The sequence below is a fragment of the Phodopus roborovskii genome, unplaced genomic scaffold, assembly GCF_943737965.1.
Source record: "Phodopus roborovskii unplaced genomic scaffold, PHOROB, whole genome shotgun sequence".
Lineage (NCBI taxonomy): Eukaryota > Metazoa > Chordata > Mammalia > Rodentia > Cricetidae > Phodopus > Phodopus roborovskii.
The window spans coordinates 4,754,877-4,768,910 of NW_026126558.1; the positions used below are offsets into that span (position 1 = coordinate 4,754,877).

A 14,034-nucleotide genomic window follows, 5' to 3' on the forward strand; every position below is an offset into this window, starting at 1 on the left:
AGAAGTTCTGTCTGTCTCATATACACACCCTTCTTAAGGAGTGAGTGAGTGTGTGTGTGTGTGTGTGTGTGTGTGTGTGTGTGTGTGTACAGAAACCAATGGGGTGGGGAGGTGTGCTGCTTAAGAAGTAACAAATGCTCACTCAACTTGGACTCTGCTAGTTTATCACAGTAGGAACTTTAACCGGCTGATAAGATAGAAACACTCACCAGGAAGAAGGACAGGTGGACTGGATACAGCAGGTGGGACTTGGAACACAGTGTGATACTGGCCTTAAACTCAGTTCTCCAGAGCGCACACCCAACACACAAGGACTAAATTGTCCTGCCACAAGACAAAGCTTGTTAGAGCAGATGGAGTCCAGACATGAACAAGAGGCTACTTTACCCACTTCACATAAAAGGTTCCAGGATGTGTACAGGACTCAAAATCAATGATGCAGAGACCTCATATGGCAAGGGTGTTGGCCCACTAGGAAGAACAAACACTCAGCAGCAAATCTCAGACAAACAAGCACAGGAATCCATGTAAGTGTCCCCAGTGCTGGGCAAACTTAGAAAGTGATGGCTGCTCAGTCATGAGCTGTTCCACTAGGCTGCAGAACTGGGCTGGGGGCTGGGAGATGTAATGTACCCACGGCTATCTTGAAGCCCAGGTTCCAGGAAGAAAGGAAGGACCACAGAATAAGGAACCAAATCTGCATTACTGATTAAGCATCACCTATTTCTGCCCAGCAAAACAGATGGAGAGACTGAGCCACATGTGTAGTCATGCATGTGGGGATAAGCGTTGTAACTCTGCTGACAATCTTGGGGGTGGTGACTCCCTCAAGGCCTTCAGAGAGGCTGGCACAGTCAAAATGAAATCTGCTGCCCAAACCACACATTTCCAGGGTCAGGTACTTGCCCCAGTGCCTGTTAAATCTCAAAGGGTCCAAAGGGGAGGGAGCTTATACAGGAGAAGAGCAGTCTGTGGCTACAACACAAAGGGAACTAAAAGAACACACTGTTGGATGTTAGGCCCTTCCCTTGCCTTCCTGGGGAACCTGAACTGGACAATGATAGCTAACCCACCTGCAGCTTCTCGGGACCCTTCCATCTGAGCCAGAAAAACCAGCTTCCCTTGGGAGTTCAGCTGCCAGCTGTCAATATTCACTGCTTGCTGATTTTAGGTACATGGAGGTTACATGCCAGAGGCTCATGCTTAAAGTTAGGACCATAAAGGATTCTGGAGCATGGCATCAAGGCAACTGCATCCAGCAGCAGAGCGCAGAGACGGTACCTGGAAGCTGGGAGCACGGACTCTCGTGGGCATTGGGTTTAACACTGGCTTGGCGGTTGTGGAATACCACTGGCATAGAATTAACTTCATAATCCTGCTGGCTTCCCAGGGATGAGGGCTACTGAGATTCAGGGTGGCATCCTGAGGGTCTCAGCTGCCTATGCTGGCCAAAACCTATTTACTGGTGATATTTGTCAGCCATCTGTTACTGTGACAAAAGACCCATAAAAGTAAACCCAAAGTCAGGGAAGGTTTACTTTGACCCCTAGTTCCTGAGGCCTCAGTCCATGATCACCCAGCCTATCGCTGAGGGTCAGTTAAGGCACTGCAGGAGGAGAGCTGAGTGAAGCATGGGGAAAGGAGGGGATGTGGAGTTGGTGCAACACTGAGTCTCCAGGGCCACACTTTCTTCAACTGAGTCTCACCTCACAAGTTTCTATTCCTTCCCAACAGCCCAACAAACCGTGAAGCCATCCACAATCGATACCTGGACAAAGTCAGGGTCCTTAAGATCTAGTCACTTTCCCCGTGTTTCCACCCAGCTGCACTAGGGACCAAGCCTTTAACACACAAGCCTGATCCAAACCACTCCACAGGAGAGACACCTGGGCTTGCTTATTTCCAGTTTGCTGCCCTGGTGAGCTCTGAGTCCAAGGCTTTGAGGAACTTAGATATGAAGTCCCCAGACAGCCCTATCTATCTCCCTCATGCCAGTGTACACTGATGGAGAAAACTAAGGCACACAAGACTGAACGCAAATTGTGCTTCAGCTAAACTCCACCCCACAGCCTGTGGGGCCTGCAAGGCCGGCTGCCTAATGACACATGGAGGGAGCACACAGGTGATGCCCCACCACAATGATGACGCCCCTCCAACTAAAAGATGCTAACCCAGAAGTACAAGTAATATGTTGCAACACCAAGCTTGGGGTGCTCTGGTCCCTCAGCTACACTAGGGACCGGAATGCCCTCACCCAGGCCTTTCGCCTCACAATGGAAAATCATAGGTCCCATAAAGATCATCTTGCCAAGGCCCCCCTCTGTGCTGGCAGGCTCCTGGCACAGCCTTCTCTTGGCATTAGTGGTGTTTACTTTCCAGAGTAACACTGTCAGGGGTATGTATGACTACCTCACAGTTCCAATCCTGGCCAGGCCCTCTCAGAATATGGTCATTGCTGGTGACCCAACAAGCCAAACACCCAACTACCCTGCAATGTCCTGATGGAAGCCAGTGACATCCCCAAGAGTGTGGCATCTGTGAGGGCTGTTTACAGCCAGTCTTTCTGGAAGGTGGCCATTTAAGTCAGAGTTCTCAAAACACCAGAGCTGAGCAACCACACTGTGCAAACTGGGCAGAGACAGACATTCTAGATTGAAAGCCTGCTGGACAAACAGGTTTGTAGCCTGGGCAGCCCCTCATCAGATGCCCCTCTGAGGGACTCAGCAGGACACCCTAATAGACCATCTTTTAGTGTGAGACACAAGCACATTTCAAAGGAAAGCTGGGGGAATTTGCCTTCAGCAAACAACTTCATTTTCATGGGATTTAATGAAACAAACACAAAGGGTGGGGCTTGGCCAACAGGGAAAAGAATCCCTGACTGTATCCATGAAGGCTTGTTGGTTTCCCAACAGAAAAGATTTTAAAGTAAATGACCTTGAGCTACTGGCAGAGAGGAAACACCCCAAAACTCCGACTTCTGCTTGGAAGCTGCATACTGTCCTCACAGAAACACTTCTAATGGCCCCACAAGCAAAGAGACCTGCCTGGCCCATACATACCCCATTGTTGAGGAATAGGAGGAAGAGGAAGGCTCAGGGATGCAAAGACAAGGTGCTCTCTGAGTCATTCGGAACCTGCTGGGCCACATCCACCCTGGCTGCCCATGGAGGTGGCCTTCTCTGCTGTCTGCTCCTATTCTGCCAGGTAGTTCATCTCATGCAGACCTTCCTATGATCAAGGGTTGGCACTCAGTATGGCCTCTTTCTGGGCTGGCAGATGGCCACCTTCCCATCATGTCCTCATATGGCCAAGGGGAAGACCTCACTCTCAATCCCTCAACCTCCCTCTGTCTTCCCCCACCTCGTTCCTCCCCTCCATCCTCTTACTGGGATACCTGTCCCACTGGATCTGGGGCCCATTCTTACAAACTTGATTTAACCTTAACCATAATAAAGAACCTATCTCCAAATACAGACACATTAGAGACTGAGGACTTCAACATGCCAACAAGCACCCATGTTCCCACTGGCTGCTGGCCTGAGATAATGGGGTCCTGTGAGACAAAAAGCACCTAAAAGAACCACAGTCACGATCACTTGGGAGGGAACAGAAGTCACAGATGGGAGCACGGAAAGGAACAAGGGCATCACTCCAGGCCATACGGTTCTGGGCAGCACATCTGGAATCTGCTTTCACCTGTCCCACTTGCAGCCCCATGTCCACAGGAGACTTACTTCTCTTGTGTGAGGTCGGCCTTCAGCCCACACACAAGGATACTGCAGAGTTAGAAGCCAGACACTCACATGAAAGGGTCGGGTTTATCACTGCTCTCCCAGAAACCTTAGGGGGGTGCCAAAGAGAAAGCCTGGTGTTTTCCACTGATGCCATGAGATGAATTCCTGGGGCCAACATAAGGAGAGTTGTCAAAGTTCTCTTCCAGGCTTGTCAGGGTTTGTGCAGGATTTAATTTACCCCAATCTACCCAACAGGAAAGGCTCCCAGCGGCCACTGTAACACAGGCAAAGGAGGCCAGGCAGCAATCAACCCATCCTGGAAGGGGTAATCAAAGATTAGTTTGGACAAACAATCATTGCCAATATTGAAAACTAATGTCTATAGAGTTTGAGGGGATTTGAGAAGCTCACAATGGAGGCAACAGCTGAGAAGCCCAGCCCAGGCTGAAAGTCCCATTCACACCTTTTCCACAGTGAAATCTTGGTGGGAGAACCAGCTCAGCAACAGCTGGGGACACAAAGCTCAACGATCACTCACATGGAGATTAAAGTTCCATCAGCCCAAGTGGACAGGTGACTCTTTTACCCTAACTCTGCTGGCTCTATTCCCAGAGGCTAAGCCCTGTATTAGTTACTTTTGTCACTTCTGTAACCAAATATCTGATAGCCTAGGGAAAGGAGGGTTTATTATGGCTCACAGTGCATTTTACCATGGCCTAACATGACATCTGCTGGTCACAGGACATTGCCAGGCAGCAAAGAAAGATAAATGCTGGTGCTCATCTTGCTTTCTCTCTATTTAGTCTGGGATCTCAGCTCATGGGACACTGCTGCCCATATCTGAGGTGAGACCTTCCCTCAATTAACCTAATCTAGAAACTCCCTTGCAAATATGGCCAAAGCCTTGTCTCCAAGGTGAGTACAATCCTGTCATGTTGATAACCACTGACCCTTCCAGCCTTATGGTGGCAGGTCCTGATCCACCTGCTTCTTCTCTGGGATATAAAGAAAATGTTGCATGTCCCATCATGCCTTCTGAAGACCTTCAAGTGGGTCCCTGAAAGGCATCTAGACATCGAGTGCTATTAGCTGGGAGAAAAGCAGTGGGGACACACTCTGGACCATCTCATCTGCAAACAGCAAGGGGCTGTCCCCAGACATACATACACCCATGACTCTGCATAGGACTCTGGGCTCAAGGCTTTCACAGTCTAAAACTCCACTCAGAGCTCTCAGGGGCAATGGGACGGAGGCCCGCTGCCCCTGTTTTAGAAACAGGATGGCTATGACCAGAAGTACAACAAAGAAAGCTGAATGAAACCGCCTTTAAAAGAAGAAAGAAAAGAAGACAGTCACCTGGTGTGGATGGAGAAGGGTGAAGTTGACACCATGAATGTATTTCAGTGTGCTTACATGGGTCACATATTAAAAGATCCACAGGCGCTTCCCTGGTCCCAAAGGACAGCAAAACTGTGGAATAACAGTGCTGACCACTACCCAAAGATGGCTAATAAGGAAAGGGCTGAACCCCCAGCAGTACCCACTACCTAATCCTAAGAAAGTCTGCCAGTCCTCTAGGTAGATGTGTGTTTCCTGCCTCCCTGCTCTGCTTTCCTCTTCAGTTTCTCGACTGTGATGGGAGATATGAACTCAACAAAGCACATCTGTGATGTGTCTGTGAGTGTCCAGAGATGACAGGCACCTGGATAGCAACCAGGTAGAAGAATTCATTCAGCCCCAAATGAATATGGTACCACCTGATGATAGGCTCCTTTTCCTGGGTGTCCCAGATCCTGTCCAGATGCCTGTGCCTGGCATGCAGAAGCAGAGATATGGCTCCCAGGCAGTGCTTCTGAACATGCAGCTAGACAGTCTGACTACTGGCAGATGAGAGATCCACTGCATGCTCCACTCCCCAAGAAATGAGTGGCTATGGGGGCAACTTTGTTCATAGAAAGATCCACCTACTCAGGACAACAGCTGCCCTCAGGGTTCAGAGGTATGAGAAGTGGCTCCTCACTTTGGAGTGACCCAACCAGCCCACCATGGGCTGCCAGAGTGAACAGTGCTCTGCCAAGGGTCTTACAGTAATCTTCGGGGCATAGGGGAGAGGTCCAAGGCTGTGAATAGCATTTTCCTTGTAAGCAGCAGCTGACTGGTCTTCAGTGTCTGAGGATGCCTTGGGCTGAGCTTGATGGAGTCAACCCACCCTCCACCCAAGTCCTGGAAAATAGAAGAGCGTGTGACAGCCCTACTCCATTAGTCAAGCTCTTCTCTGATTTCCAAGATGCCCCCCCCCACTAGAGCTGGCCCAGGAAATGAAAGTTTAGATTTTATTCCTTCCAAGATTGTGAATGATATCTATGAACGCAGCTTCAAAATACTAAATGATCAGCAAATACAAGGCCCATACAACTTTCTCCTCCTTCTGGTCAATAGCCTGCTGCCTCTGCAGACTACCAAGAGGCATAAGCCTCTCTTTAGCATCTTTCCTGCTTCAGCAACACTACCTGGGTGAGGAAATCCAGTGGCACAAGGAACTGATCCTCCAGTTCTTTTCCAACATGCTTGGAGGGACTTACTGGTCATGCCGGGTGTCAGGGATGCCTCTGTCCATGCGCAGCTTGTCACTCTCCACTTGGTTGAACTTGTTGCGTGCATAGGGATCCTGCCCAGAACGAACCATTGTCCCACCAACATATGCCTCCTGGTTAAAGTCTGGCCACCGGACTTTCCCTGGAAAACGCAGAGCAGAGGGTGTGGGACAAGTAGATACAAGACCGGAGTGTTGCCAGAGACAGCAGTGAGTTCTAAATCAAGAAACAGTGGCGTTGGCTTGTTCATAGGATGACAATTTGAATCATAGAAAGCATTTGAAAACATCCCGAGCACTGTCATATGGGAAGCTGAGTCTGCAGTTTGCAAGACAAGAGTGAAAGGTCTGGCGCTCAGGCTTCAGCAATGCTTGCCAGTCATCGCCAGCAACTCTAGCCCCATTTCTCTTTCTGTTTGTCCACCTTGCCGGGGACTTTGGTCACGTCCCCAGAGCATCCCAGGCAGGCAATGGAGAGACAATGTGTGTATACATTAATAAAACACTCCACTGTGCAACCAGGCACAAGAATAAACCAACACCCAGAGCAAAGCCACCAGGAGATGGTACTGAAAGTGCCCAGCAGCAGCAGAGGTGACAGTCAAGGCACTCTAGCCCACCTCCAGACTGAGCCTCCAGGAGAAGGTCAGTGGCTAAGATGCAGGTGGTAGGAGGGAAGGTGGGTGCTAGAGTCACACCACCCAGGCTGCTGTCTGCGCTTTTGGTTGGTTGGTTTTTAAGACAGTATCTCATGTAGCTCAGGCTGTCCTCAAAGTCACTAGGCAGCTACAGATGGTCTTGCCTCCTGACCCTCCTGCTGCCATGCCCAGTCCTGCTACGTGTAATCTGGGCTGACTAAAATCATCATGCACTCCCCTCTTTCCTCCCAGTGAAGAGGGTTCTAAGCTGCTAAATACCCCTGGGCTAAGGGTATTCACTATTCATTCCTGCAACTCCCCGTGCATCCAATATACCTAAACATGCTTCCCTTTGAATCCCACTACTGTCAGCAGAGTCAATGGCCATTGGGAGAGGGACATATTTCTACAGTGCAGAAAATACCACACCCTAACAAAGGGTATTCCCAGAGCCTCCTGTGAGGCCTTCTTGGTCCTCTCTGCAGCTGTCAGAATGCCTGGCCTTATGGAGAAGTGAAGAGTATGGCTGTCAGAGACAGCCCTATGACAGACAGGATCCAGCCATTCTTCACATACAGGTCCTTTCCTGGAGAGGTCAGTAGAATAACCTGTCCACACTCACCCCCAGACATTTATTAGTCTTGCTTCAACTCCTTCCTGTTGGCATCTTCCCTATCGTCCAGACTCCTAAGCCCTCTCTGGGGGTGATGTGTGGTCATGGAGAGGGTTTTATGTGGTGTGTCAGGCTATGAAATTGCAGGGCACCTCACAGCCTTGCCTCAGTGTCTTTGAGGCACTGGTCACATACTGGTATCATGCTACATCCATAGGCATAAATGAGCAAGGCAGGCCTAACCTTACTGAAGTGTTCATGTTCTGAGGGTAATGGAGACAGACTAGGGAACCATATCTAACCCTGGGGACAAGAGAGCCCCATAGAAAGCCTATGTGAGCTGAGGTGAGGGGCCTCTGTGACACCTCAGTAAATACCAGTGCTCTGCAGCAGCTCCTCCCTCTGACCATGACCATCTCCAGCTGGACACACAGATCTCACTTTGCTCTGATGTTGACTCTCTCTCCAGCACAAAGCCACAGGGCTGGAGACTGAAGTATCCTTTCTTTTCAGAAATTATGGTGGGATGTGAAAACACCATGGGGGCTGCGGGTGTGTTCAACTGTGACATACATCACTTCACAATCAGAAGTCGAGAGGCTTCACACACATGGCTGGAGCCTGACAGTATAACACCCACCCTCGCTGGAGGGAAGGCATGGGTGCAGTCAGTGTTTTCATGTGGGTGTGACATAAAATTGGCTTCATCATCTAATAATGGTTCAAAACCCATAATCTGTGAAACACTGGGCTCAAGAACATCCTAGAAATCGGTCTGTACCATACAGAATTGTCAGGCTTGAGACTTCTGGGGCAGAGGCAGCAGAAGGTAGAGAAAGAAAGTTCAGGTGAAGGTGTTCTAGCCTGGCCCAGCCCCAGCTGGCCTCCACTCCATCCTGGCCAATGGCCTCTAAGCGAGGCCCACACCTGAGCCTGTCCGGGAGTCTGGCCCAGCCCTCGCAGACAGGCAGACAAGATAGAAAAATGAACTGAATCCTGACAGTCACAAAAACACCTGCACTCCTAACAGCTTAAAATTTCAGTTTTGGAAATTACAAGTTTTTTGGGGGGAACCCCCAAAAACATCAATTTTGTGATAGGTTAAGAAGGAGGCTTATGGAAAAGTCTCCAGTCACCAGTCAGAGCCCTGCTCCCACACACCCCCACCTTGAGATGATGGAAAAGCCCAAGACAACATTTCACAGGAGGCAGCAGGAGCTAGCTTCATCACCAAAGATGATAGGAAAATAAAGTGTGAGAACCAAAGAGCACATCACCCCAAGCTAGCTGCAGAGCAGGTGCTCACTGGGCAGGGCTATGAAAACATTCATCAGCAGGTTTGCTTAGGAGTGGACTTCTCTCAGGCATGGCCTTCCAGCAGAGCTATGCGGTGCAGTGCATGCTGAGACCACATTGACTGGGCTGGAACACAAAGGGCTAGCATGTCTTTACCCACACCCCAGGCAGTCTCGCAGGGCTCCCTGCCTCTCCAGAAAGTGTGCATAACTAGTCTAAGGGCACCTTCAAGACCATGTCCTCTGAGGAGCACTGGACCATGCAGGTTCCCATTCACCCTGGTGTTACTCCAATCTTCAATTCCCCCATAGGATGGAACCCAGAATTCCTTGGTCACAGCCCCACTCACCTGTTGGCTCTCACTTTCAGCATCCCAGTCACAAATCCCTGCCAACCAATGCTTCATTACCGTGGTCTCATCTTGGATAAAGCTGCCTGAAGCTGAGTGTAAAACTAGCCAAAGCTCAGGCCTGACTTGGAAGAGCTCGGCTTCACACTGGCTCTCATTTCCTGGCTCCAGCAGACCAGGAAAGACCTCCAACTGGCAGATAGGAAAACAAGAAGCCTACGACCAAAGCTCAGGCACTTCAGGGTGAAAACAACTGCCACCTACACAGTCCTTTCTAATGTCATCCCCAGAGACCAGAGATGGAGAAGGGATGGCCTTCCTCTCCTGTCACTCACGGCTGGTCAGTCTCTGAAGGCAAGTGGAGACAAGCTGAAGGAAGGGCTGGGCTAACAGCAAGAGAAGGCATGAGTGCTTCTTGTCCAACAGTCCCAGCCCCCAGCCTGCAGCCATGGAAACAACTCAGCCAGGAGAGGGATGAGTCAGTGAGCATAGATCACTATACCCTTGGGAGAGGAAGTATGTGTCTGTGGGCCCTGAAGAGGAGACCCTAGGGATGGTGCTGTGAAGATGACATCCTCCACTTTTGTCTTCTGAGCCATTCCATAACCCTACACTGTCCTGTCTAGTCACAGCCTACCCTCACATACCAGCTATACCAGCCTCTGGCTACCCATATCCTCCTAAACTTTCTTCCCACAGAGACTTCTCCTGACATTCAGACTGTAGTAGGTCAGCCCTGCATTGGACTGCTACTCAACATTTTAGTTAGACATGGCTGGGCTCCAGAGAGGTCTCTATCCCACAGCCTCCTGTGAGGCTCATAAGTCACTCCTCTGGCAGCAATCCTTGGGTTCCCAGTTCAGTTCAAGACACTTCCCACATCACCGGACCTTGGGCAGTAGCACCCACAGGCCTGCTACACACAGGGCAGAATCTCTGGGAGGCTACCTACACAGCTCAGGGCTTGAGTGACCTCAGGGCCAGAGGAAAGCTGATGTCAGGCTTCTCACAACTCATCTAGAACTTGAAAATACCACACAGCTTTTCAATCAGGATGTGCCAGCCTTTACACGACTCACATCAATACATTTTAACTTAAAATCATGTAAGATGTCCTTAAACTTTTGTTTGTTTTTATTAAACTCTACCCCTAAAAGAATAATTGCATCAATCTATAGTGAGTTTCTGAAAAACTTACATGGCCTGGTGCATGTCTGAAACCAAGCACTGAAAGACACATGCTCTTAAGAGGCTTCTGGGTGCAAAGGCAGGGTACCTAACACATACTCCTAAGGATGGGTGCACCATCTGTCACCACAGGTGTTGGGGAGACAGGAGCCTGCAAATCAGGGCCTCTGAGGCTCTGAGTTCTGCACAAATATGGACTCCTCTGCAGAGGCAGCTCAAGCAAATGGCAGCACCCTGGGTGGAATGCTTGTCTAGAGGAGAACCATCTTCTCCTGGGACCGCATGGAAAAAGGAGCAACAACCCACTGACAGACACCGATGCCCACGAAGCCCCTGAATTTTTTGGTTGATCTCAAACTGAACCTAACATTCCTGTGCTTGAAAGAAAAACCTCATGATGTCCTTGCTCTAGCAAGTGCCCAGCACAGAAGAGATGGCCAGGACAAGGCTGGAACTGCAGCAAACAAGCCCTATTCCACAATGAAGGATGCAAATGATATTATTGCTGGCTATCCGGTATGGAAGAAAATCTCACTGCACTGTGAAAACCTTCTCTTGAAATAAAAGCATCCTAAAACAACTCATTATTAGGGATGAAAAAGCAGGAACTTCAAAGCAATGAAAAGTAATTTATCAATAAATCTAAGTAATTACCAGATATTGCAGGAAAGACACACAGAATTTGTTCAGAATTACCGATGCTCTTAAACCAGCAGTTTCAAACAGCAGTGTGCAGGAGCAGCTGCTCTACACTCATGAGGTTTATGCCCACCTCCAAATCTTCATGGGTGAATCTTCAAAAGCTCTTCTCTGAATTGTGCAGTATTTTCTTTTGTTTGTTTGCATGATTGTTTGGGGGATAAAGTCTCACTCTGTAGCCCAGGTTAGCTTGCATGCAGTTCATTTTCCCTCCTAAGCCCTTTCTCTGCAGAAGCAGTCACAGTTACTGCAGGATCCTCACCCAATGCTGCTTCCACCCACTTCAGTCACTACCACCCAGAACAATGACAATCCACCGGTATTTCTGAAGGCCCTGCTCCCAGGGGAGAACCCACTGGGAGTGGGTCAGAACATAGAAGACACCTTACTGTGAACATCCTACTTCTGCTGAGAGTGTGGGCTGCAGCAGTTCCCAGTGTGTAAGTGAGTGGTTCTGGGAGCCTGGTGGCTCCTTGGTTCTGTGATGGACACCTAGCAATTACGTGCAGTAATTGAAATGAATTGACCTAACACCAAAGCCAGAGGACAACAGAAGAAAGTAAAACTATAAAATACATTTTCCATGGACATATATAAAAATCCTCAGTGAAATATTAGCAAATCAAATCTAGGAATGTACAAAAAGAATTCCATTCCAAGGTAGGACTTATAATAGTTATTCAAGGTTGAATGGACAAATGAAAATCAATGAAGCACATACATGACCATATCCAATGATGCAGAAAGAGTCCCTAACAAAACCCAACACTCCATGGCAGACACTCTTAGTGAACTAAGTCGATGAAGAATGTCTGAAACAAATCTATAGCTCAAATATGAGAAACACAACTCACTGATGAGACAAGGAAAGAGGGCCATCCCCTTTCACACTGCCCCAAAAGTTCTAGTTAACACAGACAAGAAAAGGGAATAAAAGCTATATGAATTAGAAAGAAATAAAACCATCTTTGCCAAATGCCATGCTTATCTATGTATAAAATATGAAAGGAACAAAAACAGAGTGTCTGAAAGCAATTTCAGCAAGACTGCAAATATGAGACTAATTAATAGAGAAAGGCTGCATTGTTGCATATAAGCAGTGTTTTGAAGACAGAAACACAAGGTCATTGGCACCCCCCAAAATGAATCTTACATTTAAGTCTAGCCAACTATGCAAAAGAACTATATGAAGAAAACTACAAAGTTTTGATGAAAGATAGCAGAGAAAAATGGAATAAATGGCCGTATAGTCTACGTCTGTGGGCAGGGAACACACTATTGTCAAATGTCAGCTCTCTCAGCTTGACCCACAGAGTCAACGCGATACCGATACCGATCAGAATCTCAGCGAGCTATTTTGTGGCCACCAACAAACAGACTCTATTGCAAATGAAACAGCAGAAGACCCAGAGGGGCCACTGCTACCCTGAAAGAGAAAACTGAAGTCAGAGGGCTGACAGCACCCAAATTTAAGACTTTTATAAAGTTGTAATAACTATGTTTTTGTAAAATACACAAATAGAACAATTGATCTGAATAAGAAGCCAGAAATACATACACCCAGTTGTTTGACTTTTGACAAAGGGAAGAAACAGAAAAAGTGACCTTCTTTCCATCTTGTTTTTTGGATGCTGGAGACAAACATCTTTATTAAAGATACTACCAAAATTTTTACAAACACTTCAGAACAGGTTTGTAAACCTAATGCTTCCTTTCTCAACCAGCAGCATTTTGAAAATATGATACACATAACTTATGTTCCCCCATGAGGAGACAACTGATAGTTTAAATCAGTGGTAACAGGTAAACTCCATGAAATTAAAGTTTGTGCTGTTTTCTAAATTATAGAATATTATGGTTAAATATATCCACTTGTTTTTATATTCCTGGTATCCAGGATTAAAAACAAATCTTTAAATATACATCTAATGTGGGTAATAGCTTCTTTGTAAATCTCTCTTCAAAAAATACTTTATAGCAGTATATAAACTACCTAACTTTACATTTTCCCACAAAATTATAGATCTGTTTCATTTTTATAACATATCAATGTTTTGCCCAACATTAATAAAGCTGACACACTGTTGAAATGGAAATGCTTGTCTTCTACAACAGAAGTAGCAATTTGACAGAAACAAACAAACAATGCTGACAGCCTACAGTAACACTCATCTGTTGTTTAACCTGAGCATCCCACCCACCAGTAGCAGCTTTTTACCTTCAGGAAGCCCACATCCGCATCAGCTCTCAGACACACAAACTGAACACACACATATTCTGATGCTGGCAGGCCACAGCATACTTCCCATGGCTGTTAGCACCTTCGGGAAACAGTGTAGCTACTGATCAACCATACCATATAAATGCCTTAAGGCAGCCATTGAAATGGGGCTTTAACCCACAGGGCATATTTAACACTCTAGAGTCAAGCAGCCCATACGTATGTACATATGTATGTATGCTTGTATGTATGTGCACAGAAAACTACACAAATATTCACACAACTTTCTGTTTTTTAATCCTCTAAAACAATGTTTTGATTTTTTTTATTTTGTGCAAATGTCTAAATATTCTACCATTTAAAGCAAACAGTTTGCATTTTAAAAGGTCAGAAAATAGGCTATGTTTATCCAAATTCATTCACCTTGCACATTACTGTTCTGTTTTGTTCTAAGCACATGCAGCTTCCATTCCTGATACCTACCTAAAAAAATTCATCTCTAATGACAAACACAACTTTTCAAGGAAAATTTGATTTTATGCATAGACACTGGCTTCCCAATGTCTAAAATCCTGCTTCTATTAACAAACAATTCGGGAGAGGCAGAAAAAAAAAATAGCTTTAAAATATAGGGAAGCAAAGTAAAATAGAGGGGAAACAAGTAACTCAAGTTTATTAATACTGAAACTTCCAACTAGCA

The 14,034-nt window shown here is 47.1% G+C and overlaps 1 protein-coding gene across 1 annotated transcript in view; it reads right to left on the reverse strand.

Annotated features, from left to right (window-relative positions):
- Nucleotides 1-14,034, reverse strand: part of Galnt2 (polypeptide N-acetylgalactosaminyltransferase 2) — a 124,424-nt gene that overhangs the window by 41,637 nt on the left and 68,753 nt on the right. Inside the window, exon 3 of the mRNA XM_051201836.1 lies at nucleotides 6,320-6,473. Within this exon, the coding sequence (XP_051057793.1) occupies nucleotides 6,320-6,473 (154 nt within the window). The remainder of the gene's footprint in view (nucleotides 1-6,319; nucleotides 6,474-14,034) is intronic.